Source organism: Mesoplodon bidens (assembly GCF_964165515.1).
Source record: "Mesoplodon bidens genome assembly, chromosome: 11".
Taxonomy (NCBI): Eukaryota; Metazoa; Chordata; class Mammalia; order Artiodactyla; family Ziphiidae; genus Mesoplodon; species Mesoplodon bidens.
Genome location: NC_138167.1, coordinates 60,923,875 through 60,951,255, shown reverse-complemented (window position 1 = coordinate 60,951,255; position 27,381 = coordinate 60,923,875). Strand labels below are relative to the sequence as shown.

Here is a 27,381-nt window from a genome sequence, read left to right as displayed (position 1 = left end):
TGACCAATACCTGCAGCTGGGATTTGCACCTGGGTCTGTGTGGCCCCATCTTTCTTCTCCACTTAAGCAGGATCCTGAGCAGATGATGGAGCTCAGAAAGGAGCCATGGACAGAGGCTCAGGGAGGAGAGGGGGGAGACTAGCGCATCAGAATGCAGTGGAGGGGGAGGCAAAGAGCGAGGCTGAAGGCTGCAGAGGGAGCCCCCAGATAGAAACGAGGTGTCAGCGATGCCAGGACTAAGCCTAAAGGGGTTGCAGAGGGCAGGCCGTGCTCAGGCCCTAGACAGGTTCTCCTGGTCCAGGGGCATAAACTAGGATGTTTGGTCACCCAGAGTCACCCGGGCGCTCCTCGGGGCAGGGACGGGTCTTCTTAAGCTATTAAGAACTGACCCGTAATGCTTTACAAAGCAGGTAGATGCACCTATTTTGTTTGGTCGTCACGTCAACACCCTACGATAGGAATTTGATTTTTACTTAGGGATGAAGAGCTGGGATCAGAACCATGTCCCCTGCAACGTGTAGCTGTGCTGATGCCGAGCCTGCGGAGACACCACGCGAGCTCTAGGGAACCCTGCCCCAAGCTGCGGGTTCACCGCAGGCCCGGTACGGACCTCGGGCGAGCGAAGAGCGCGGAAGCAGTGCGCACGCGCGCCGCGCTCCTCTTCTGTGACTCGGACTACAAACCCCAGGACGCACCGGGCGCCCCGGCCTTTCAAACCGGCCAATGAGCATCCCGCAGTGCGTCCGCCGCGGCGCGTTTAAACCCGGGACAGAGGCGTATCGGTCGGGGCGTCGCGGCAGCTCGGGGTGAGGTGGCACCAGTGGGGTGCTCGGGCGTGGCGGGCGGCTCGGGCCGGGGCTCCCGGGGGACTCGGGCGCGGCAGGGGCTCGGCCCGGGGGCCGCGGGGTCCCCTCGCGCGGTGCGACGAGGACGGAGTCGCCCTGGGGGCAAACCAAAGCCCCCAGCAGTCCAGCCCAGGATTTCAGTTGTCCGGGTCTGAGTCCGGGGCATTCAGGCCTCCCTCGGATGGCGCCGCCCCAGAGCTCCCGGCCCGGAGGCGTGCGAGCCTGGGGTGTGCGTCGCGGTGGGGCTCGGGCTGCCGCTCAGGTGGCCTCTACCGGCCTTCGCGTCCCTCCCTGACCCGCCGCGGCCGCCAGCCCCCTCTGCCCAGTCCGAGCTGCAGCGGCCCACGCTGCGGGGCTTCCCTGGGGCTGGAGGAACCTGGGGCCTGGGCTCTGACACCCGCTCACCTTCTTGCTTCTGGTCCCTGCAGTGACTTCTGACAGCCCTCGCCGCGCAAGGAGGGGACGGCAGCGACGTGCCTTCAGCCAGCCTGGCCCGAGAAGCGGAGATGGAGGTTCCCAGGAAGGATGGTACGTCCCTGTCACTACAGCGCCGTCGTTCCGGGGAGCTCATGGAAGATGCAGGTCGATTTAATGCTCCTGCGAGAACTCGTTTATTTAGTCACTGCTCATCCCGTGCTCTGCACCCGTTAAACTCCTGGTCCCTGTCTTCAAGGAGTTTGCATCCCTCTAACTTCTTTATTTTCCGCTTTTCTACATTCCTTTACCCCCCAGTTTTAACTTCTGTCACAGCAGAGATTCTTGTCCGTTTTATTTACTGCAGTGTCCTCAGTGCACTCGGATATTTGTGGAATTGGATTTGATGTTGCCTTTTTTTTTTTTTTTTTGCTTGTTGCTGGTTTCTGTTGGCTGAGACTTGTTTTGGATCTTGGCCACCACGTTAGTGAGTGAGCCTGGTCTGTAACTTTGCTGTCTTGTTCTGTTCCTGTCAGGCTTGAGTGTGGAGGTAACAGCAGACTCACAGAATGAGTTAAGGGCCACGCCCTCTTTTTCTGCTAAAGCGTGTTGGCATCCTTTATCCTTTGTTCTTCACAACACCCATGCGCGTAGACCGGGTCTCCCTGTATCCTTAATTACTCCATCCTGCAGAAACCATCCTAGAGGATGCCAGTCATCAGTGCTGCTTCATCGGATCCAGAACAGTGTTTGCGGCTGCAGTCTTCTCCCCCTTCCTCTTCTATCCCCCCTTCCGAGGCCCTTCCACGTGCCCGCTGGATCCCCGTTGCTGCTTCCTGAGGCCTTCACCCCTCTGTCACCCTCCCTTCGCATCCTTACTTTTTGGCCTGTCCATTAACTCACGTTCATCATTGACGTGCAAATAGGTCCCATTATCTGACTTGTCCCATATCCTCCGCTCCCTCTCCACTGCTGTGTGCCTCATTCAGAGCCAGACTTCAAGAACCTTCTGTATTCGTTTCACTATTTTTTCACATCCTTCAACCCGTGCCAACCCCCTCCGCCCCCGCACTCCACTCAAGCTGCCTTTATCCGTCACTGAGGACATCCGTGTTGCCAAATCTGCTCTCATTTTTCTGTCCTCTCAGTAACCTTTGGCCTTTTCTCCTTCCGGAAACTTTCCTTGCTTGGCTTCTGAGGCGTCTTGGTTTTCCTGCTGGCTCCCTGGCTGGTGTACTTCCATCTCTTTGCAGACTTCTCTTCCTCTCTCCGGGACCTGGTCTGGGGTCTCTTTGTACTTCCCCCGACAGGTTCTCAGTCCCATGGCTTTAAATCCATTCTCCTTTCTGGTGGCGCCCACATTTTGTCTTGAGCTCAGCCTCTCCTCTGAGCTCTGGACTTGTGTGTTCACCTGCCCTTGTAATTGGCATCTTCATGTAAATGTCTCCCACCTCTTAACTCAGCAGGTACCCGGCTCCCACCCCATTCTTAGCAGGCCCTTTGTCTTTCTAATGGAAGTAAATTGCCTCTCCATTCACCCAGCTGTGAAAGTTGTGAAGCCGCCACATTCGTTCAATCATCAGTTATTGTCATTTCCACCATATAGCTTGGATCCATCTACCGCTTTCCATTTCCACCCAAATGCCACCACCTTGGTCTCAGCCATGTTAACTCACCTCCACCTACTTTATTGTTTGTTTCTTTGTTTTTTTAATATTTATTCATAAGTATTTTATTTTATTCTTTAATATTTATTTATTTGGTTGCACCGGGTCTTAGTTGCAGCAGATGGTCTCCTTAGTTGAAGCTCACTAGCTTCTTGGTTGTGGCACGTGGGCTCCTTAGTTGCAGCATGTGAACTCTTAGTTGCGGCATGTGGGATCTAGTTCCCTGACCAGGGATCAAACCAGGGCCCCCTGCACTGGGAGCGTGGAGTCTTTTTTTTTTTTTTTTTTTTTTTTTTGCAGTACGCGGGCCTCTCACTGTTGTGGCCTCTCCCGTTGCGGAGCACAGGCTCCGGACGCGCAGGCTCAGCGGCCATGGCTCGGGCCCAGCCGCTCCACGGCATGTGGGATCTTCCCGGACCGGGGCATGAACCCGTGTCCCCTGCATCGGCAGGCGGACTCTCAACCACTGCGCCACCAGGGAAGCCCGAGCGTGGAATCTTAACTACTGTGCCACCAGGGAAGTCCCTACCTACTTGTATATTTTGCACTTTGGCCAGTGTGTGCACTGTAAGTTCAGTAGATACTACCTGCTTCTTTTCTGATACACTGTACACAGCCCCCAGGGTAACCTTTTAAACACAAAAGTTAAGCATATCACTCTTCTGCTTAAAACCCTTCAATAGCTCCTGTCCCACTTTGGATAAAGTAAAAGCCTGTCATGGCTTGGATGCTGTCCGGGATCTGATCCTACCTGTGTTTCCACCTCCTCCTGCCACTGGCCACTTTTTCAGAGGTGTCCCCACCTCCACGTTGGCCCCTCACCACACTGCCTTTCACTCAGTGTGCCCACTGGACAGTGCACTCCCAGGGGAGCACACGGCCCGAGTTTGCAGAATGGGCAAGGCAGCCAGCCCAGGTCACTCGGAGCCAGTTGTGGAGCCTGGTGTAGAAGGCTTTTCCCCTGACTCCCAGTCTGGGATTCCGTTCTCCACAGCAGACAGATGGAAGTCTGTAGCAGTGACCTGGAAAAATGACTTCCTAGGTTCAGACACATAAGAAGTGAAATGTAAGAAGTGAAATGTACGTCTCAATCTCCTTTTTGTCCCTCAGCTGCCTAGTTCCCACCTCCAAAGGCCACTGATGTCATCGGTCTCCTGGGTGGTCCAGACCTAACTTGTGCAAGGGCAAGGCAGTATGTGTCATTCGAGTCCCCCTTTTCTATAACATATAGAACTCTGTTCTGCATCTTGGTTTTTGCACCTAATTTATCTTGATGATCTTTGTATATCAATATATGAAGTGTTACTATTTTTTTTCTTTAGCCTAAGTAGTGTTCCATTCCGCTGTGGGGCTGTGCTGTACTCCTATCTGCTATCCGGGAACATTTAGTTTGTGTCTGGTGTCTTGCTGTAACAAATGCTGCTGCAATAAATAACATGGGGGGAATTCCCTGGCGGTCCAGTAGTTAGGACTCAGCGCTTTCACTGCTGAGTGCCCGGGTTCAGCCCCTGGTCGGGGAACTAAGATCTCACAAGCCGTGCAGCGCAGCCAAGATAGATAGATAGATAGATAGATAGATAAATATATATATATATATATATATATATATATATATATATATATATATATATATATATAATATGGGATACTTGACAGCGGTAGACTTCTGGGTCAAAGTGTATGTGCATTTCTTACTTAGTAGATACTGCCAGGTTACCCTCTGTAGAGCTGTTCTTACTTAGTAGATACTGCCAGGTTACCCTCTGTAGAGCTGTAGTAACTTACAAATCAAACTTTTTGATTTTTAACAACCTTATAAATGAAAAGTGGAATCTCAGGAATCTCAGGAGTTTCATTACTCTTATTTTTGAGTGCGGCCGGACTTCTGGTCATATATTTAAGAACATTTCATTTTACCTCCTGTAAATTTCCTCTGTTCATATCCTTTGTCTGTTCTTCTGTTCTGCCTTAGTTATTTTCTTACAGTTTCTAGCACTGTTCACCAGTTGACCCTTTGTGATGTGAGCTGCACATGTTCTTTTCCCTGCTTGTTTCTTTTAACTTTGCTCTTGGTGATTTTTGCCATGCAGAGATGTTAAATTAGTAATATACTGGACTGTCAACTTTTTGTTTTATGGCTTCCAGTTTGGTGTCATAGTTAGACCTCTGCACACCAGGTTATAAAGTGATTTCCCCATGGTTTCTTGTTCCCTTAGGGTTTCATTTTTTCAATTAAGTCTTTGACTTATTTGGAATTTGTCCTGGTATGGTATGAGGTATGGATCAAACTTTAGATACATATATTTTCCCCCCATAAAAGGTTATCAAGTTTATCTCAATACCATTAATTGAATAATCCACTTTCCCCTTTTATTTGATATGTTACCTTTATGATATACTAAGCTTTTTTTTTATATCCATGTTGCATATTTCTTGTTAGGTTTGTTCATAGGTGTTTTGCATTTCCTTGGTACTACAGTAAATGAGGTCTTTTCTTCCACTGTATCTTCTGTTCTTTTTAGATGTGAAAGCTGTTGTTTGTTTGTTTGTTTGTTTTTTGTGGCTGTGCCATGCAGCATGTGGGATCTTAGCTCCCCGACCAGGGATCAAACCCGTGCCGCCTGCATTGGGAGTGCGGTGTCTTAAACACTGGACCACCAGGGATGTCCTGAAAGCTGTTGATTGTTGTGTAATAATTTTGTCAGCCATGTGCTTTTATCCGTTTACAATTTATAATAGTTTTTAGTTGATTTTCTTGATTTTTCTTGTGTCTGTAATCATAGCATCTGTGCATTGTGGTAATTTTAACCTCCAAATTCTTTCCTTTGTCTAATTGTGTTGGTTAATGCATCCAAAATAATGTTAAGAATTGTGACAGTAGGTGGCCTTGCCATGTTCCCAGCTTTAAAGAAATTTCTTCTTTAGTTTTCCATTAAGCCTGATGTGGGCTTGCTGGTTAATTTATGTGTAGATGGTAGTCAGTAATGCTGTCCATCAGTATTTCTGCTTTTTTTTTTCCTCTTGGATACATGGTAGAATTGTACTTCCCTGCCCACTTAAAGTTGGATTTGCCTCAGATGTCCAGTGAAAGGGGAATGTTATGTGTCACTTGTAGGTCTTTTAGACCCAACGTGGAATTTGCTATTTCCCCTTTCTTCTGCCATGAAGACCAGCAGTGCTTCCGATGGTGGAGGCTCCGTCAGCCTGGGTTCTGGAATGAGGGGGACATGGAATGGGGCCCTGTCAGACGGTTTGAGTGAGAAATACAGCTTTGCTGTTATAAGCCACTTGAGATTTGAGGATTGTTTGTTACTTCAGCATAAGTTAATCTATCCTAACTGATAATATATATTTGCTCCTGGCTTTAGGAGGAATGCTTCTGATGGTATCCCATTAAATCTAATTTTGGCTTTTGGGTTGAGATGGGTACTTCGTTATACGATAAAATATGTCTGTTACTTTCTTTGTAGTTCTTTTAAAGTCAACAGTGCATGTTGCGTTTTGTAATGTGCCTTGTCAGTGTATGTGGAGGTGACCCTGGCTTCCCGCTTAGGTCTAGTAATGTGATCGTGCTGCTGGATTGTGTGGAACTAAACTGTCCTGCAGTCCTGAGGTCCTGGCTGAACCTCACTGGGTCATGATCGAGCCATCATCGTCGACTCTTAATGCGTTGCTGGGTTCTGTTTGCAAATATTCCTATTTAGGATTTTTATGTTGACACAAGCCAAGTCCTTAGTTTTCTTTATAGAGCAAACTTTGTAGGTTTTTGGCATGGTTGTGCTTGCTTCATAGACGCAAGCTGGAAGCTTTCTCTTTTCCTGTCCTTTGGAGCAATATAAATGGTTTTGGAATGACGCATTCTTGAAAGATTTGATAGAATCATCCTGCGAAACTATCTAGGACTTGTGCTTTTTTGGGGAGAATGGCTCTTTAATAAATTTCTCCAGTTATTTTGTTATAATTGAAGTATTACGATTTTTTTCTTTCTTTTGGAGTCAGGTTTGTAAATAAATCGATTTTAATCATTTAAATACAAAAAATATTCTATTTCCTAGAACATTATCTCTGTCAGCCAAGTTCTTAGGTTTATGTGCACAGAGTTGAGCAAACTAGCTTATGAATCTTTTAATCTCTTTCTCTATTTCTCTTTATTTCTTTTGTGCAATTGTGCTTTCTACCTTTTCCTTGATTAGGTAGTAAGGATTAATTGAATTGACTAAGTAGGACCTCATTAGGCTATCAGTATATTTTAAAATTTTATGGTTTTGATAAGCATGGTGCATTGTTTATTAGGATCAAATAAAGTAAGATTTGTGAAAGTGGTATATGAAGTTTATAGTATTGAAATACCAGTTTATTGCATTTTGATAAATATTTGCTGAGAGTCCAGGCCCTTAGCTGGACATTGGGGAGTTTGGGGGAGTATCAGGCATTTGCTGTCCTGGAGGAGCTTACAGTCTGGTTGGTGAGAGACGTTTACAGGATAGGGATGCTAAGGCAGAGGTCCGGCCGGCTGGGGCTGCAGGAGCCTAGGGGAGGGCAGGAGTGGAGTGGAGTGCGAAGCTGGAGGAGCGAGTGGCCGTCCCAGCAGAGGGACCCGCTGCCCCAGATTCCGTGGTCTGTCAGTGGAGCCTTGTGGACTGGCAGGGCTGGGGAAGGCACTGTGCTGGACAGGGCACGAGGAGCAGTTTTATCTGGGCGTTCAGGATGAGCTCCAAGGAGAGGCGACAGTCAACAGGTATTCATGGAGCCCAGCCGGGTGCTTGAGTAAGGCTGAATTTGCTTCTGAAAGAGGACTAGGTGCACTTTGTAAATGGGGAATTTAATTCCAGGGGAGCCGAGGCAGCTGGTCTTTAGAAAATGTTCTGTACCAGAAAACGACTTACCTAGTCTTGCAAAGCTATCCCAATGACTCAGCGAATGCATTTTAGATTATATCTTTAAAATAAGGGCTGAAAAATAAGGACTTAGGCTTTGGTGGCAGCTTAGCAAACACAGAATGGCTGATGCTATTTTTAAAAGGAAATGGAAAAAATAAGATAATCTAACGCTCCTTAAGAAAATGTGGCTATTGAGCTTCCCTGGTGGCGCAGTGGTTGAGAGTCCGCCTGCCAATGCAGGGGACATGGGTTCGTGCCCCAGTCCGGGAAGATCCCACATGCCGCGGAGTGGCTGGGCCCGTGAGCTATGGCCACTGAGCCTGCGCGTCCGGAGCCTGTGCTCCGCAACGGGAGAAGCCACAACAGTAAGAGGCCCGCGTACCGCAAAAAAAAAAAAAAAAAAAAAAGTGGCTATTAAAATAACGATGTCACACTTTTGGAAGTGAGATTTCAAAATAGCTTTGACAGCTACAGAGACTATGGTGATGTTTTCTCGTTATCAGTCCCATCCCTAAAATAACGACTGACTTTTTCCTCCCCAGATATTCTTCTTTTGGCTGATGAAAAGTTTGACTTTGATCTCTCATTGTCTTCTTCAAGGTAAACACATGAGTTTTCTCCCCTTGCCTTTGTATAACCACGTTCATTGAAGCCTTTCATTTAAATGCTGTGTTATTAATAATCCTTTTCTGACAAAATAGTGCCAATGAAGATGATGAAGTCTTTCTTGGACCTGTTGGCCATAAAGAAAGATGTATTGCTGCCAGCTTAGAATTAAATCATCAAACTCCTGAAGAGCCTCCTTTGCTAGCATCTGAAAGTCACTTCACTTGGAGTCCTCTGACTGGGGAGAAATTTGTGGAAGTTTATAAAGAAGCTCACTTACTGGCCTTACAGATACAAAGCAACAGCAAAACCAAGGTGGCCCTAGCTGCCACGCCTGAAGACCCTGGGAGCCAGGGAGTGGAAGGATTCATACAGGAATCAAAACTAAAAATAAACCTCTTTGAGAGAGAAAATGAAGTGAAGAAGAGCCCCAAGTCACTGAAGAGGGAGACGTACCACCTGTCGGACAGCCCCTTGAGCGGACCGCCACTCTGGGGCACCCAGCGCCCCTCAGGTGCGGCCCTGCCGGCCACTCCTGCCCAGGCGAGCCGCCCCCCGATTCCGGGGCCACCGCACGCCTCGTGCTCTTCTTTGCCAGTGGAGCCAAGTGCTGCTCACCCTCCGGACCAGGCTGGCACTCAGAAAAAGCTCACCAGCAAATTGCTGCTGCCCCGAGCCTCGTCTCTTAGAGGAAAAAGCATTCCCTCGGCCCTGGAGAAGGTAGCCACGACCCCCGGCAGCACATTTATCTGGGGAGCCAGCCGCTGCCTTGCTTCTGCTTGGTTTGTGCCCTAGAACAGAAACCGTTATGGGGAGGAACCTGGGAACGTAGCTGCTCTGAGGGCTCTGAGGGCTCTGAGGGCTCTGAGGCGTAGGCGTGGGAGGTCCAGGAGGCGGCAGTGCCAGCGGCGCGAGGAGCTGGGCTTGGGGCGCGTGGGCAGGGCCGCCTCGCTGCTGCGGTGACTTAAAAACACCTCCTCCTCAATTCTGTTTGAGACCTTTCCTTCTGTTTTGTTCCAGCACTGGACATTCCACCCGTTAGGGATTTTATGTGCGTTAACAAGCAACTTCTTCCAAAAATCCCCCCTCCGGGAATGGCCATTGGTCTCCCTCCTCAACCATGACTGAGTTTAGATTGTTCCCTCCCAGGCACGAGTGGATGCACTGCCTTGGGAGGTGGCAGTGGATTTGTGTGCTGCCTTCGGGGTGCGGCCAGCCATCTCTGGGAAGCGGGCGTCCTAGCGGCTCTTGTGGGAGGGTTCTGGGGCAGCAGAGGGTGGGTGTCAGATTACAGCCGCCTCCTGGGTTTGCCTCTGGAGGAGCAGCTCCTCGGAGCCTGCCCTGCGCCCTCTCCCAGCTCCGCTGCCGTCGGCGACAGGCTTCAGCTCTCCGAGCCAGTTAGAGAGGAATGATGCTTTGTGGGGTTGTTAGCAGGTTTAGGTCGATGCAGAACATCCAGCGAGGGCCTAGAAAATCGCTTCCCTCCACGAGCACATCTCCTGAACCACACGACCCCCTATCAGAACCCAGCATTGAACCAAGCTGAAAGTGGGTCTGGCATGCAGAGCCCTGCACCAACCGGGCGTGCGACCATTGCTTCCCCAGGGCTGAGACTGCTCCTTTAATCATGCAAACTCCTCTTCCTGGAAATCATTTGGATGTAAATTTCTGAAATGATGTTTCTAGAATGAAAGCGATGTGGTTCTGTGTGTAATACATGGACTCAGGACGGGGAGTTGGGGTATAATTTTGCTTCTTCTGGGTCCTTTTATTTTCCTGGTCCTAAGTAGTGCTCTATTGCCAGAGAGCTGAGTTTTTGGTCAGTGAGGCAGCGTTTGAGCTCACTTGGGCACCCCCATCACTCCCCACATTGTTTCTGTGGGGAGTGTCATTCACATCCGGAGTGACTCACTGACACAGGTCACCCCTGTGAGGATCTCCTCTAGACACAGCTGGACCACTTGATTGTACCACTTAGAAGTGTCTTTGCAAGGCAGCTGCTGGGATGGCCGTAGTTAGAAGAAAAGACAAGTGTTGGTGAGGATGTGCATCGCTCATGGGACTTTGCAGTGGTGCAGCCACTGTGGAAACAGTTTGGCAGTTCCTGGAAAAGTTAAACATAGAATTATCACATGACCCAGCAATTTCCACAGTTTGGCATATTCTCAAGAAAATTGAAAACGTATGTCCATGCAAAAACCTGTGTAGCAATGTTCATAGCAGCATTATTCATAATAACCCCAAATCAGTAACAACCCAGATGCCCATCAACTGAAGAATGGACAAGGGAAATGTGGTCTCTCCATACATGGAATATTTTTAGCCATGAAGAAATGGAGGACTTACACATGCTACATACAGATGACCCTGGGGAGCTAGGTCAGTGAAAGAAGCCAGACGCAGAAGGTCCCATGTTGTATGATCTCATTTACAGGAAGTGACTGTAATAGGCAAGTCATGTTCTAGAGACAGTACATCTGTGGTTATCTGGGTTGGGGGGTTGGAGGAATGCGAAGTGACTGCTAATGGCGTGAGTTTCTTTTAGGAGCAACAAAAATGATCTAAAGTTACATTGTAACTGGTTGCAGGGCACAGAGTATACTAAAAACCACTGAAATGTACACTTTAAAATGATGAATTTTATGTTACGTGAAGTATATCTCAATTTAAAAAATGATGTAAAGGAAAGAGAAAGTTACTGCTTTATGAGCTTCTTTTGCTTCTTATGAAGTCTTGGTATGAGAGGTTACTTATGTAAGCGTGGATTTGTTCCACGAATGCCCTTGTACCTGAATGTCAGGAATTTATTCTCTGTTGGAGTCTGCTCGCTAAAGAAAAATGGCTTTCAGTCCTAGATGAAGATTTATTGCAGTTAAGCAGCCCCTCTGGTAGAGGGCATGACCATTTAATGAATGATTCTGTTCTGTACAGCATTTTAAACTTTATGTAACTGGAACCAGTTCCCTCATTATCACCCTTAAATATGAATCCTGGCTCAGGAGGAGCTCTAGAGGAGCTCCTCCTATTAGTGGTCTGTCTTGGTATTATTTTGCCCTGTGTTCAGTGAGGAAGCCAGCTCCATCACCATTCTGTCTGGTAATTTGGTGGAGGAAGTGAACCGCCATATTTCTTTCCATCCAGGTGATGAATTTTATTTATTATTATTATTATTATTTTTTGGCTGCGTTGGGTCTTTGTTGCTACGCGCGGGCCTCCTCTAGTTGCAGCGAGCAGGGGCTACTCTTGGTTGCAGTGCATGGGCTTCTCACTGCGGTGGCTTCTCTTGTTGCGGAGCACGGGCTCTAGGCGCGCAGCCTTCAGTAGTTGTGGCACGCGGGCTCAGTAGTTGTGGCTCGCGGGCTCTAGAGAGCAGGCTCAGTAGTTGTGGCGCATGGACTTAGTTGCTCCACGGCACGTGGGATCTTCCCGGACCAGGGCTTGAACCTGTGTCCCCTGCGTTGGCAGGCAGATTCTTAACCACTGCGCCACCAGGGAAGCCCCATCCAGGTGATGAACTGAGGACCGTGTGTTGGGAGATGGATGGTGGCTGCAGTTGCTCTAACTGAAGCCTTTGTGTGTCTGTACATTGTGAAAGACTAGATAGTTCTCACATTTCAATTTACAATTTTTCAGCCCATGAAAGAGAAACCAGCTAGTCCTTCCAGGATGAAAATCCTAAATGAAAAGGATTCCCACAGCAGCATGCCCCCTGACAAGCCCCGTGCCGCCCGGGACGTCACTAGCTTGCCAGCCGGTGGAAACCACGTGGTCCAAGGCAAGCGGTCACTCCCTGTTCCAAACAAGGTGGGTTGGCCAGTGCCGAGGGGGGCTTTGGCCTGTGGTCGAAGGGAATAAGGGGCCGCTTTGTATACAGGGGACGTGTCTTTTTTATTTTTTTTTTCAGGCCGCGCCATGCGGCATGTGGGATCTTAGTTCCCCGACCAGGGATTGAACCCGGGCCCCCTGCGGTGGGAGCGCAGAGTCTTAACCTCTGGACTGCCAGGGAAGTCCCCCACGTGGGATGCGTCTTAATTAAAATCAAGGTTAGGGAGGTTGAAAATAGGACCCGGTTGAAAACAGGAGAGGCAGCTTGGCGAAATGCAGGGCACAGAGGCCTGGCTTGCGTGAGGGGCCAGCCTCTGCCCCCAGGGAGCCGAATGGACTGAGGAACGTCAGCCTCGCTGAGCACAGGGTCTCCCTCACTGCGTCCGTGCACCGAGGAGATGGAACGTCGGTGCTCTGAAAACTGCAGCCCCTCACAGGCATGGGGACTACCGTCCACATCTTTGCTGTTTATTTTCCAGCGTTGAGCTGTGTGTGCTTGTGAAAAGTGCCACATCACTGGTGGTACTCGTTAAGGCTGCCCAGTGCTGGGCCCCACAGCTGTTGACTCCGTAGGCCAGGGTCCAGGCCCCAGATCAGCCGTCAGCAGGCTGCCAGGTGTTCCTCATGCAGGGCTTTGCCACTCTGGGAAGTACTGCTTGACCTTTTTCTTCCTTAAACTCAAGACAATTTGTAAACTATTAAAGCCATTTAAAACCCCCACTTTTGCAGTAATAAGCCATGGGCAGTAATGAAGTCTTTGTTTTAGTCTGGGCTGAAGAAAACCATGTTAAAACCACCTGGATGTGCTGGCAGTCTTGCAAGAAAGTCCTCCTCAGGGTCCATCTCTGGAGTGAGTGCCAGCGTGTGTGCTTCTCCAGCGGCTGGCAGAGGTAAGGCCGGCCCTGAGTGCTGTCCATTCCTGCCAGACTTGTCACAGAACCACCTAGCAGAAGGTTCTGGAAGGCTTGCTGTGGTCTGGGGCAGGGGAGACTGTTGGGGTCCCTGTCCTCCTCCGAGGGGCATGCCTCTGATGGGCAGTCCTAGTTCAGGGCAGGATAAGCAGTCACAAAGTGGGCACGCTCTCCTGCTGCCAGCGGACCTGGAAGGACACTGAGGCCAGCCTCAGTCATGTGATTAGACACAGATTTTTTTTAAGTAGGGCTGTTCCAGATAGTCTGGGGCATAGGACCCCTGTAACTCCTGTGTGTTTATTTAAACCTGCACTCCCAGACCTGTTTAAATTCAAGGTACTTTTTAATCTTTCCAAGCCAAGGCTGCCATCTAGCGGTAAAGGGGAGAAACCCTAGTAGGCTATGGGGAAAGGCATTCGACTTCCCGCTCTTTAGGACTAAACTCTCTTCAAATTATATTTGCTGTGTAGACTCTGACCATAGGCTAAGCAGCATAGTGTGCATTTTGTATACAAAATGTGAGAAGTCTAAACTCCTGAATGAGACTGATCTGATTTGGAATCCTGTTAGTTGGTGGTTAAGAGAACTTAAGTTGTTTCTGTATCTTTACAAACTGAGGGGATGACACCTCCCTCGCGGTGTCCTTGTGGGCCTTAGAAGAGCCACGTAAAGTCCCATTCCTGGGTCTCACATGTGGCATGTGTTCAGTGAAAAAAAGTTCCATTACATTAGGTGCTGTGAGGTCTGTTTTGCTGTAGAGGTTCAGGGCATCAGCACCATTTTTGTTTACGATTTCTGATCCTGCCTCTGGGAGAGGTTGAGACAGGTTGAGGGGAGGCTTCTGGTGAGTGTATATTTCTCTGTTGTGCGTAGCAGAATCACCAGGGTCAGATTCCATAGTGTGATGGGGGGAGCATTGTGAAACTGTTACACACGGTGTAACATGAGCTGTGGCTTCAGTCATTCTCTTAAATTTCTCTTAAGAACCTTTTACCAGATTGAGCTCTGTGTTGCATATACTGGCAGCTGAGTATTTTCACCCTAGTTTATCTGCTATGCTGATTTAAATAACACTCATAATTGATACGACCTAACTTCCTTGTAATTTAAAGGAACCGACCAGGAAGGATTGTCTTCTCATCATGTTTCCCTCCCCACCTCCCTGACCAGCCAGGTGGGGCATGTGTCTAGACCATCCATTTTCACCTGTTCAGCTAGGGTAGTTTTCTGCTGTCGACATAATCAACGAAGATAGGAGAGCTTGAACTTATGTATCCTTATATGCATCTTGGTAATTGTGTCCAGAATTGGCACCTGAACTACATTCAGCTAAGCCATGAGCAGTCTGGGTTGTCCCGTGTTTGAGGATGTTGCGTGATGGACATACAGAATATTGTTCACATGTCATATTTTTTTAATATGGAAATCACCATGATAGAAATAAGTAATTTTCCTCATTTGAAAATATTTTAAGGTAGATTAGCATATCTTGTGTGTGTGTGTGTCAGAGAGAGAGAAATAACTTAAAATTTAAAAGTAACATCAGCTTGAGTGATAACAAGATTTTGTGTCTCCTCCTCCAGCTAAGCCAAGGGAACGTCCAAGCATTCCTGCGGACGGTTCCCAGTCAAACACCAGCCAGTCGGGCAGAACGGGACTTGTCCTGCCACGGCCGTGTCTGCAGCCGGGCCCTGCAGGCGTGTCCTGCAGGCAGAGCCAGAGACCCGGAGTTGCTGAGTCGACGGCGGAGCAGCCCAGGGCGCCCACCAGAGCAGCTCTCACCCAACCCCAGAGTCCAGGACAGGGAGGCCGCGGGCTGAACTCGCATCTCAGTTTGTCACAATCTTCTCAGGTGAATAAGACTGGGAGTACAAGAAGGCCCGGTTCCTGTCTGAATTCCAAGACGAAGCTTATGCCCGCCCCTACAGGTCAATTTAAAATTCCCGAGTGTTCTACTGGTAAGTAATAGATGAACTTTAATGTGTTTTTATCTTTTTATTTTTATTTATTTTTTAATGTGTTTTTAAAATATTGAATGAATTATATTTAAAAATTGTTGGTTTTGGTGACGGTGGTTTCTTTGCTTTCATTTTACTTAAAACACTTAATATATGTCTTCTAATTTTCTTTGTGTTGGATAATTCAGTGAATTTCTTACCTTATATTATATTCCTCCTCTCTGTAACATATCATTGTCACATGGCTGCTCTTAAGATTTTCTCTTGTTATTTTCAGCATGTCGATTATTAGGTATTTTCATATGGCTTTCTTTGTGTTTATCCTGCTTGGGGGTTCTTGAGCTACTTTGATCTGTGGGTTGATATTTTTAATCAAATCTGGAAAAAAATGTGTCTGTTATTCCTTCAAGTATTTTTTCGTGCTTCCCCTCATTTCCTGGGACTCTAGTTACCTGTGTTGTAGGCCTCTGTATGTTGTCGTTTAGGTCACCGAAGCTTTGTTTTCCCCGCACCACCCCAGCCTCTTGTCTTGTGGTTCAGTTCTGATAGTTTCTACCGTCTCGTCCCCATGTGTACACAGCTTTTTCTGCAATGTGTCTGATCTGCTCTTAAGCCCGTCCAGTTAAATTTTCATTTCTGACATTATAGTTTCCCCATTTTTGTCCTCGTGGTGTTTATGTTTTCCTTTGAATTTTTGAACATATTTATTATGGTTGTTTTAAAGTCTGTTTCTTCTAATTCCATCTTCCCCGTCATTTTAGGTCTGTTTCTATTGACTAATTTTTTCCTGGTTATGGTCACATTTTCCTGCTTCTTCACATGCTTAATATATTTTTTTTAATGTTTATAGATTTACCTTAAAAATTTGTTTTAATTGGAGTATGGTTGCTTTACAATATTGTATTAGTTTTTACTGTACAGCAAAGTGAATCAACTATACGTATACATATATCCCCTCTTTTTTGGATTTCCTTCTCATTTAGGTCACCTCAGAGCACTGAGTAGAGAGTTCCTTGTGCTATACAGTAGGTTCTCATTAGTTGTCTATCTCATACATAGTATCAATAGTATATATATTGTCAATCCCAGTCTCCCAATTCATCCCAATAATTTTTTATTGCCTGCTAGACATCATAAATTTTATATTTTTGTATGTCTGGACTTTGTTGTCTTTCTTTAAGAAGTTGAATTCTGCTTTGGCAGGCAGTTAAATTTCAGGAGAACTTGATCCTTTCGGGGCTTCTTGTAGAGCTTTGATGGGGCAGGTCCTGGCCTTTACTCTTGGGATAGTTTAGCCCTGCAACTAACGTGTGGCCTTTCTGAGCCTCTCCTGAGTGTGCTGTGTCCACGAGGTGTGCACTCTGGCCAGTTGGTGTGTTTCCCGGCCCTGTGTGGTGGTGGCCGTGTTCCTAGTGGTGGGTCTTGTCTGTTTTGGAGTCCTGCCCCACGTGCACGCTGCTGCTCACTATGCAGTGAGGACTCGGGGTCCCTCTCAGATTTCTAGAGCTCCTTCTCTCTCTGTAGCTCCCTCCTCTCTAGTACTCTGCCCCTCCAGTTCCAGCCTCCTTGGGCTCTCCCCACCTGCCCCAGCATCCTGGCAGTGCTACCAGGCAGAAAGCCCTGCATGGTGTCTGGCAAGTAGTGGGTGGGGCGTTTGGTCGAGGTGAATTAATGTGATAAATGTGTATAATGCAGGGAGTTGCGTGGAGCTGATGAAGGGGTAGCACAGCTCTGGCCTCTCTCAAGGACATGCCTTCCAAGGGTTTGAATATTTTGACGTTGTCAGCCTCACTGGCCAGTACAGGTGGCCTGTAACACCTGACAACCTCACTTGAGTTACTGCTTATGTAAGAATGAGCCATTCTTTGGAGTGTTGTCCAGTGCTGGACACTCTTTTAGGTATAAGGGATGTAGTGGTAAGACAGATATCCTACTCGTGGAACGTACACATTAAGAGTAAAAGATAAGCAATGTCAAATAAGTATACTTTCAGACCATAAGTGAATAAAAGAGGATGGGGAAGAATTTAGATAGAGGGGTTCTTTAAGCTTAGATGGTCAGTGCAGGCTCCCTCAGGAGGTGACACTGAACTGAGATCTGAACCATGAGGAGAAGGCAGCCATTAGAAGAGCCAGAGGGAGAACGGTCCAGGCAGGAAACGGCAAGTGCAAAGACCCTGAGGCAGAAAGATGCTGGACAAGTTCTGAAAGCAGAACGAAGGCTGGAGTGGTAGGGACGTATAGTTAAGTTAGGATCAGATTCTGCTACAAGCCCAAAATAGCATTGGTTTTAATCAAGATAGATGTTTAGTTCCCTCTCACATGAAAGTCTGTGTAGATTTTCCAGAGCTGCTATGGCTCTCCTTGTGTTAGGGATCCGGGCCTCTTCCATCTTGTTTTGCCATGATTAGCTTCTCTTCCTCATGATCTAGTATGGCTGCACCAGCTCCAGCCCTCACACCTCTACCAGCAGGAAAGATGAAATAGGTAAAGAAGAACAAAGCCCTACCTTCCAAGGATACTTACTGGAAGTTGCATATGCCACTTCCTTCTGTGGAAGTCATTGCTCTGGACTTAGTCACATGACCACACTTACCTGCAGGCGATGCTAAGGTATGGGGTCTTGCCTACACTCAGCTAAAATGTCTTTCTAAGAAGAGGGGAGCAGATACTGATCAAAACCAGCAACCTCAGCCCCGTTAGTGAGCGAGGAGAAGGGTAAGAAGAGACGGAGACGGAGAGGCAGTCAGAGGCCAGCTTGCATGGGCCCTGCGTGGAGGTGGCCGTCGACATACCGGTGCCAGAGGGGGTGCCTGCGAGGGTCTGAGCAGGGAGGAATATGACCTTCGACAGATCCCTCGGCAGAGGGAGAGACAGGCCCTGTGGCCAGAGTGGGAGCAGGGAGGACCATGCTCACGCCTGGCTGGGGTCCAGACGAGAGATCGCGGAGGTGGGGGCAGCAAAGGTGAGAAGAGCTCCGACCTGGGGACGCTCTGGGAGACCAGGAGGGAATGTGGCCTTGGGGACTCGGAGTGACCCCAAGGCTTTGGCAGGAGTACCGTGGTGATGGAGGGCCGGAAGGAGAGCAGCTCGGGGTGGAGACTGGCTGTCCAGCGTGGACCTGTGGAATCTGCAGCGCCCGCGGGCTCCGTGGGCCGGGTGTGAGCTTGGACCTCAGAGGAGCAGCCTCAGCTGCAGGTGAAGTTTAGCTTTCCGCCGCGGAGAGCCTGGTGTGTTTGCAGACACGGCCGCCCTAACAGACGGGGCCTTCGGGGCAGCCCTGGCCCAGGGCCCGTGGACTGTGTTCAGCAGCATTTGCTTCCTCTTCCCAAACGCCCAGAGCCGGACACACCTCTGGCCGAGATGCTGCCGCTGCCTGGCTGCTGACTGGTCCCCGCCCCCCGGCTGCCAGCCACGTGGAGCCACAGGACTCCTGCCCTCCGCTGCCCAGGCTGGGCCCTCAGCCCCTCGGCCCTTCTGACATCTGCGCGCTCGCGTCGCGGGGCTGTTCCTGTTGCTTCGCGATATCAGGTCCACAGCAGGCACGCCTTTCCTCGTTTGTCCTGGGCCGAATGGTTCCCATGAAGTCTGCACTGCCAGGCTGCAGGTGCGACCCTGCTGTTGAGCACATGCAGCTCTGCCCGTGCGGTGGCCGCTCACTCTGGCTGCCGTGTGACACTAGCTGTCATTACAGAGGAGACATGGGGACGGTGTGAGCAGAGCCTGCAGCAGAGCCTTTAGTGTACAACTTTCTGAAAACACTCTTGGGATGGAGTGTCAATTACCGTGACTGCTTCCAGGAGCCACACGAGGGACGGAGACCCGGGGTGACCGGCAGGTGTCTCTGTGGGTCAGAAGCTGCTTGGAGGGAACAGCACCTGCAGCTCCAGGAGGGAGTAATTTCCAAGCCCTTCGGACTCGGGCCCTGGACCAAGCCTTGGTTGACTGGGGTATAATAAGGGTACTTTAATAATCTAAAACTCCACAAAAATAGTCGCCCTCCTGTGCACTCTCCGGAAGCTCCTGAAGAGTCCTTCACTAAGATGAGGGAGGAAACAGGAAAGAAGAAGTTATGGGGCCTGAAAAGGGGGAACCCAACACAGGAGGTGGTGAGAGTGAGGGGCCCAGCCTGGTCTGGGAGAGAGACCTCCAGGAAACGTGTGGGCTCGGAGCCCAAGAGGTAGCCACGTGGAAACGCTCCCAAAGACAGAGGTTGCAGGACATTTTGTCACAGGCCCCCAAATAAGAAACCAGCAAAAGACGGAGGCAGTTCTTTTTGGTTTTTTTTTTCCTTTTCTAAAAAATATTTATTTATTTTGGCTGCGCCAGGTCTTAGTTGTGGCATGCGGGATCTTCGGTGTGCCATGTGGACTTCTTAGTTGTGCCATGCGTGCAGGATCTAGTTCCCCAACCAGGGATCGAACCCAAGTGCCCTACATTGGGAGCGTGGAGTCTTACCCTCTGGGCCACCGGGGAAGTCCCTGGAGGCAGTTCTTACGAACTCGAGGTAGCGGGTGGATGGGCGCTGCGAGAAGATGGGCTGTGTACTCCGTTAGACTCAGTTGTCAAAACGGAAACTCTGGAGGGCAGGCGGCCGCATGGATCGGGGCCGTGAGACTGTGAGGGAGCTAGGATCATATCACATCTCAAGGTTTTGAAAAACGAGGAAGTAGCAGGATATGTAATTTAGAGGTAGAAGGTAAACACCTCAGGAAACAAGCAAGGTGGAAATCGGGTAGGTGTGGCTGAAGCCTGCCATTTTGAATCTCTTCATTTTTTTTTTTTGGTGTGTGGATCGCTTTGATCTGATCAACTTTTGAAAAGAACAGGAGGTGGGAGGTGAGGATAAGCATGTATGGGCAGCTCTTTTGAGAAGATTTGCCGTGAAGAGGCACAGAGATGTGGATCGGGGGCAGAGAGGGAGGACGGGGCGAGGGGGCAGGGGCAGCTTGGTTTGAGATGGGGGGCCGGTGGGGAGGTACCCGTAGGAGCAGGGCCTGGGCCTCTCCTGCCTCCTCGGAGACCCGGGCCACCTTCCCCTTTGGGGCTGGGGTCGGCCTCTGCCCGTGGCTTCCAAAACACAGCAGGGTGCTGCCAGGGGGCCTGGCACCTGCGGCGTCGGGGACCCCCGGGTGAGTCTGGGACGTGGTCCCCTGGATGGTGGCCCAGGGCTCAGTCCTCTGAGCCCGCTGGTCATTGCCTTGTGACCAGATGAGATCACACACGCAGAAATGCTCATCAACCGCCAGACGGCACATAAATAACGTCACGTCTTAAGATGACCTCGTACCCTCCCGGTTCCCGAGAGCCGAGGCGGTGGTGGGCTCTGTGGGGCCCGCCTGGACGCCCCCCGTGTTGGCGCCGCTTCTGCAGGCGGGGCTCATGGGGAGACCCGACGGGGTCGTGTGCTGAGTGCCGCCTCGTCCCTCGGGCCACTCCGTGCCCGTCTGGGGATTAGCCAGGCTGAGGGCAGTGGAGGGACCAGGACTCTTCCTCTTTGGCACCTGCTGGTTAAGCACCACAGCCCTGCCTGGTCGGTCCCCGGGGAAGGAGGACATGTCCCTTCCCACACGCCAGGGCCGGAAGGTTTTCCCTCTGGCTTTTCTGGCCTTCGTCTACTTTATGTGCCGTCTTCACTGCAACTTGGGAACATGGGACACTTAGAGGAGGACCGCCTGTTTGGTGAAGGCAGATGCGTCACCTGCCCCGCATCTGACTGACCATCACTTCCCTTCTCGTCTCAGGTGAACCCCTGGACGGTGCGACACCAAAGTCCTGTCGGGCGCAGAGGCCGCAGTCCTGCACGTCGGTGGGGAGGTACTGAGTCGGTCTGCTTCCTCTCTCTCTTTTTTTTTTTAACTTCTTTATTGGAGTATAATTGCTTTACAATGGTGTATTAGTTTCTGCTGTATAACAAAGTGAATCAGCTATACGTATACATATGTCCCCATATCTCCTCCCTCTTGCGTCTCCCTCCCTCCGACCCTCCCTATCCCACCCCTCTAGGTGGTCTCAGAGCACCGAGCTGATCTCCCTGTGCTGTGCGGCTGCTTCCCACTAGCTATCTATTTACGTTTGGTAGTGTATATATGTCCATGCCACTCTTTTCTTACGAGAACAAACTGAGGCCCCTGCTAACTTCTGAACCCACAGCCTGGCTCCACATGCCTGGCTTGAGTCTGGTCTCTTGGAGCCGCCCTTGTGTCCCTCGTGGTGACGGCGGCCCCAGACTCGCCTCCGGAGCTGGGAGTGCCAGCCCTCAGCCCTGAACCTGCAGTTCTCCAGCCAGACCGCCCAGCCCCCCGCAGAGGTTCCAATCAGTGGGTCTGGGGTGGAGCCCTGGGCCTGCAGTGTCTCACAGGTGACTCGTGTGCACCCCATTTGAAGACCACTGGCCTGGCTCAGCCACTCAAAACTCCGGTTTGAGTCCCAGTGCACTGGGTGCTCTAGATCTAGTGCAGGTTACCGTTCTGACCTCGTTTGCCCATCTGTCCAGTGGGGATGGAACCAAGCACAGCACAGCAGTGCTGCAAACAGTAAGAAAACACGCGCGCGCACGTGTGCGTGCCTGGGAGTCATTCACACGAAGGGCGGCCCCTCCCCCGACTGCTTTCCTGCTGCCACCTTTACTGCCACCTGCTGAGGTGGGTGGGCTGCTCCCCCACATGTCTGGCCCTCTGGTGACCGGGCCCCGGCCCGGCTCTGCATGCTGTCACAGTGGAGGGACCCTGGCCCACTGCTGCTCAGTCCTGGGCCCATTAGCTGGGGGCGGGGCAAAGGGAGGTCACTCTGACCCACAGGAGCACTGTTCCCAAGGCTGGGGTCCCGGCAACCAGCATGTGGCCAGGATGGGAGCATGGCTTTGGACATTGCTGGGGTGCGACGGCAGGACAAGCGCCGGAGCAGGGCCCTAACCCTGGGTCTGCCCCAGCCCAGCCTGGGCCGTCCGCCACTCTGCACGGCTCCGGGCCTTCATTTCCTTGTATGTGAACTTGGGGGGCACTTCCTGGGCTTGGGCCAGACGCTTCCCTTACGGTATCAGCCATGCTGAGCCGCCTTCCCGCCACGCACAGCGGGTCAGAGCAAGACCCAGACCTGATGGCCACTGGCGGCCTCGATTCCCCTCTCTGTGCCTCGGTCTTCTCGCCTGTACAATAGGGAAACGGTTCCTACCTGCCAGGGTTACTTTGAAGCATACATTTGTTTATATCTGTCTTTATTTTCACTGGAGTTCGTGGTGGAGCTGCCAGTGCTCAGCAGTGAAGGACGTGGGGCAGATTCCAGAAGTCTGCAGAGCGCAGCAGCTTGCTTACAGCACCTCTCTCCTGCCCGCGCTCCTGCAGTGACTCTGTCTTTCAGTAGATGTTAAAGTTTGCGTTTAGACTCTTCTTGAGCATGCAGACTGTCCTCGATGGATGTTAGGTGTGTCATCTGGCCTCCCATGGGCTCCACGTTGGTGGGAGGTCCTTGACTTTATTTTATTTAATAAGATAACAGTTGACGTTATTCGGCCTCTCTCCTTTATCAACAACAAAACAAACTGACAGTGAGGCAGGATGCCCTGGCAGGTGAAGCCACAGGTATCGCCAGGGTGGGAAGGAGAGATGCGTGGGAAACAGGCATCCGGTGCCCCGGGTCACTCACCTGTGTTCATACCTGATTCAGGGGCCTTAGACCCAGGAGCAGGTGCACAGGGAGAGTGCTTGTCCGCTCGCGTGCCCGGCCGGGCCCGCCCTGGGTCTGGACTTCCTTGTGGAAATACTTACGCCAGCAAGAGGTGACTTTGAGATCCCTGTGAGCTCCCATGGAGAGCGTTTCATGGTACCACCCATGATGTGCCGCCACACTGGATCAGAACCTCAAATGGACCCACTGAGGAACCAAAACCCATGCCAGGGCTCCCGGGGGGTCGGTGGCAGCACCCCCTGCTCAGAGGACAGGGCTCTAATGGGCTTTGCTGGCTTGAATCTTCTACATTGAAACCACGGACTTTCTACTATGTTAGCATGGCTGAATTGTTAGATTTTTTGTTCTGCTTAAGACTTTCGTGTTCCTAGGGTTGCTCACAGCACTCCTGCTAGATGGTCCTCAGCATCGCAGAGCCTCGCGAGCAGCGTGAGGACCCCTGTGAGCACGGGGCGCAGGTCAGCCCTGCCCACGCCTGCCAGCCGTCGACTCTCCAGCCTGCCCCTGGCGACCCCTAAAACTATGCCCAGGGCTCTGGCTTCTCCCCTGCGTGTGTCTGCTCGACGACTTTCTTCTGAGCCCCAGAAAAAATCTGCAGTGAGGTAAGAGTTAAAGGCTGCACTAAGTTTGTTTCAAATTCATAAAACCTCAAGCGATCATGTGCTGGGAAATCACGGTCAGGAAGCAGCCAGACTGAGGTTCATCACCGTTTCTCGGCAGCCGTGGGGGAGCCTGGCCGCACTGCACGCCCTCCCATTGGTGGATCTCTGCGGGGAAGGCAGGCCACCTGCTCCTTGGTTGTGTTTCTCTCCTGACGTCACATCCCGGTCCAGGCTGGAGGCCTGAGCAGGCGAGGAGGACGCCTGGACCTCGTTACACCCTTGGCAGAGACCAGAGTCTCCCACAGGGAGTAGCCCTGGGGCAGAGCTGCGCACTCAGGAGCCGTCCTCATGGCCGGGTTCCAGGGAGAGCCCCTAGCCTTGCCCTCGAGGGTTTCAGTCAGGGTGGCCACACTCGGGCTTCCTGGGAAAAGACGCTGCCCACCCGCCTCTGCCCTGTCTCCCACTTGCTGGCCCTGGTCCTGTGTCGTCTGTGCAGGAGACGGAACGGGCACAGTGCGGCATCAGGCCTCGATTCTCTCCTCATGGCAGAGCGTTGGGAAAGGCTGGGGGCGCTAGTGTGCAGATCTGCCAGCAGTGGGTGTCGGGCGTGTACATGTCTGTTTAGTTCTGTGAGGACACAGAAGACTAGAAGAAGAAAGTGCGGGGCTGTGTGTTACGTGGGGGAGAAGGGACGCCAGACAGTAAGACACAGGCCCATTGTGTGGCCAGTCACAGCGCTCTGTTCACAGGCATCGTAGGTTTGCAGGCGTCAGCAGAGGGAAAAATTCTTTCAAATTATTATGAAACCTTTAAAATATTAAAAAGAAAGGACGCTGTATTAGTTGACGGAAACTGCTGCTTTCCTCCTGTAATTCGGTTCCGAGTCATTGGGTGTCTAAGGTCTGCCAGGCAGCAGACTCTGTCCTGGGCCTGGAGACACAGCGGGAATTGGCGGCCCGGCCGGGTCTCCCTGCACCGTCTAACAGGAAACACAGACACCAGGGCAGCATATCTGCAGGGTGACAGGTGGATGGGGACGGCCCCGCCGCAGAGTGTGTAACCAGGGCATTCAGACCTGTCCGCGGGCCCAGGCCTTCCAAGGAGGTGGCATCCTGGGCGGGAGGGTGGACATGGCCGCAGCGCGTGGACAGAGGCGGGACGCTCGCACATGGTCCTCGCCTGTTCCTCCTCCTTAATACCTTACGGAAAAGGGCATCAAATAGGCACGTGGGATCCAGACTGGCTTAGCTGGTGCTAAGAGGGACCTCGGAGCCCGTGCAGTCCTCCTGCAGGAGCAGGAACCAGAGCCGGCCGCTCCCCACAGGACGACGCTTCTCCAAAAACAGTCTCCCTGAGCCACAGCCAAACAATTGAGTGTCGCCCAGAAGTGTCCTGATGAGATGCCCTCTCTCCCTCCCACAGAACTGCGCCAGTGAGAGAGGGTGACAGCAGGGCCACCGCCGGGCCCTCAGACTGGTCCCCGGATGGGAGCTTTCCTCCTGCGTCTGCTGTGCCGCAGGCACTTAACTTTTCTCCAGAAAAGAGTGATTTCATTTTTTCAAAAAGTATCACCACAGAAGTAGCGCTGGACGAAGCACAGCCACCTAAAGCTACAACACCCAGTGAGGTGAGAGAAGCAGACATCGTTGGCTTGTGTTGTCCTGGGCTCCCCCTGGGTGACCGCGGGATGTCATCTGTGGCCCTGGCTCCTCTGGTGCCAGCTGCGCCGAAGGGAAGGGGTCAGGACCTCCCACCTCTGGAGGAGACAAAAGCTGCGTCTCCCCTGTTTCCGACCATGGAGATGGCCAGGTTTCAAAGGGTGGGAGATGGGAAGCAGGGTGGCAGGGAGTGGGTGAGCGGGAGCTCCAGCGCTGGCCCCCGGTGGGAGGGAGCAGACGGGCTGGAGGGCCGCAGCGAGGAGGAGCCGTCGGCACGCCCACCGCAGCCCCTCTCCCCACCAGGGCCCAGCCCGGCCCTCCTTCCTTGGGTTTCCAAACTGTCAGTCACGTGGGCCCGAAGCAGAGCTCACTCGTTTTCCCAAGATGGTTGACAGAAGATGCTAGGATCGCCTTTCAGTCTTGTTTCTTGCCTAGGCTCTTCTCGTGGATGTCAAACTGGATCAGCTTAGCATCGCCCTGCGGGCTGCAGCCACACCCCTGGGCGACCTCCCGCTCATCGACTTCTGCAAGACGCCGGAGGCGAGCGTAGCTTTGGGGTCTGGAAGCGGGCCCCTGGTCGACCTCCTGACAAACACCCCAGAAGCCAGCAGGAGGGCTGTGGCCAACCCTTGCCACGAGGTGGCACAGGTAAGATGCAGCAGGGGCCCTGCTGGCTTTGGCCTTGGGTGGTCTCAGTTGGGTCTGCTCTTCTACCAGGCACGTCCCAGTGACCCTGGAGAGTGGCCACAGGGACTCCTGAGGGCGACGTGGCTCGGCTTGCCTCACCGTTAGCGGCGTGAGCGCACAGTTCACCAAGTCGTGAGCAGGAAGCCGCCCGGGAGCCCTCCCAGGCCCGGGGCCCCCGGGTGCTTCACGTGCGCCGCGCGAGCAGAAACATCTGAGGAGCTTGGCGTCTTCTCCCTCCAGCTGCTTACACACGATGGCCAAGGTGCCTTTCCACTGGGCCCGAGCCAGGTTCACCGAGCAGCTGGGTGCTGAGCCGCGGGCAGCTGGCCGCAGGCAGCCTGGTCTTCAGGGGACCAGTCCTTTGGGGTCTGCGGGCCGGGAAGGGGCGGCGTGGACGCTCCGTTCACCTCTGTGGCTTCTCTCCCACAGCTCATAGACTTGGCTTCCCCTCTGATCCTGCTGAGCCCCGAGGCTAACAAGGAAAACGTGGAGTCACCACTTCTCAAGTTCTGAGCGGAATGAAATCCTTTGCATTTCACTCAAAGTTACAAGAACAGTCAGTCCTAAAGTGGTTTTCCACCCACAGAAATAAATTTTACGAGGAATTGTATTGGAAAACTTGAAACACAAAACAGAACCCTAAGTAAAGCTTCCGTGCCTGGAGCGGGGCTGTGGAGTTGGGGGTGTTTGGCCACCTGAGGTCACCGCCGGCCGACGGCCTCCGTCCTCACGGCCCCGCTCACACGCTGGGAGCAGAGCCACAGTCGCTCCAGGTGAAGAATTTGTTTTGAACCTTTTGTATGTAAAATAGCAAGTGACTATTTTTAAAATTAAGTTTGTATGAAAAGTTAAACAGTCTAGATTAAGTTAAATTGTAAAATAAATGTATTAAAGCCTGTCTTGATGTTTATCCTGATTTTCAAACATGCATAGCGATTTTTATTACTAATCAGTATGCACAATTTATATTATCCAAACTTTCTTTCTACAAAAGTGATTTTCAAATTTTAGTGTGAAGAAAAATTGGTTAAATGCAGACCCCAGGCCCCAACCCTCAGGTCCGGGGCAGGCCTGGTAATCTGCACTTTCACTGGGCACCCAGGTGATTCCAATGAGATGGGCCAGAGACCACACCTTAAGGGGAGGCTGCTCTAGGGACGTGGGGTGCGGGATGGAGAGGGAAGCGTGGGAGAGGAGGGGCTTATCTGATAACAGGGTGACAGGAGGTGTACAAGGGACGGTCCCCTCAGGGGTATGTGCAGCAGGAGGGTGGCAGGGTCACTGGAAGGCTTACTCCCTGCCTGGAGCTGTTCTAACTTACATTTGTTAAAAAATAGCTGGCCTGAAAGCCACTAATCCGTATAGATCATTTCTCACAGTCTTAATTCAGTGGCTTCACAGCACACAGTAGAAAAGCTGCTGATTGGACCTGCTTTGGGGGCTCCCATCCAGTGTTCCCGGCACAAAACCAGGGAACTCTGTCCCCAGAGGGCTGTGCTTGCACTTTCTCTGGTGAATGTCGTGAAGGCAAATCATTTGGAACAGCGACTCCCGTGGTATCAAGAGTAGAAAAGAGCGCACCGTGGGTGGCACCGCTGCGCCTGTAGAGAGGGCGTCACAGGTAAAGGTGGGCATGCTTGGAA

The 27,381-nt window shown here is 51.4% G+C and overlaps 1 protein-coding gene across 1 annotated transcript; it reads left to right on the top strand.

Moving 5' to 3' along the window:
• The first annotated feature begins 731 nt into the window (after positions 1 to 731).
• On the top strand, positions 732 to 26,631 carry GTSE1 (G2 and S-phase expressed 1). Its single transcript, XM_081248082.1, has 12 exons — positions 732 to 806; positions 1,274 to 1,373; positions 8,349 to 8,406; positions 8,508 to 9,132; positions 12,046 to 12,216; positions 13,004 to 13,127; positions 14,732 to 15,106; positions 20,850 to 20,922; positions 23,163 to 23,393; positions 24,816 to 25,020; positions 25,487 to 25,699; positions 26,168 to 26,631. The coding sequence occupies exons 2-12, from the start codon at positions 1,352 to 1,354 to the stop codon at positions 26,249 to 26,251; spliced, it is 2,181 nt and encodes a 726-aa protein (XP_081104208.1). The 5' UTR covers positions 732 to 806; positions 1,274 to 1,351; the 3' UTR covers positions 26,252 to 26,631.
• The last annotated feature ends 750 nt before the right edge of the window (positions 26,632 to 27,381 follow it).

What these genes read in the sequence shown, in the direction of transcription:
- GTSE1 (XM_081248082.1), top strand. Translation starts at nt 1,352, where the DNA reads ATGGAGGTTCCCAGGAAGGATG. An exon ending in TTCCCTCGGCCCTGGAGAAG is followed by an intron (nt 9,133 to 12,045) that starts GTAGCCACGACC and finishes ACAATTTTTCAG; the next exon opens with CCCATGAAAGAGAAACCAGC. An exon ending in AATTCCCGAGTGTTCTACTG is followed by an intron (nt 15,107 to 20,849) that starts GTAAGTAATAGA and finishes TTCTCGTCTCAG; the next exon opens with GTGAACCCCTGGACGGTGCG.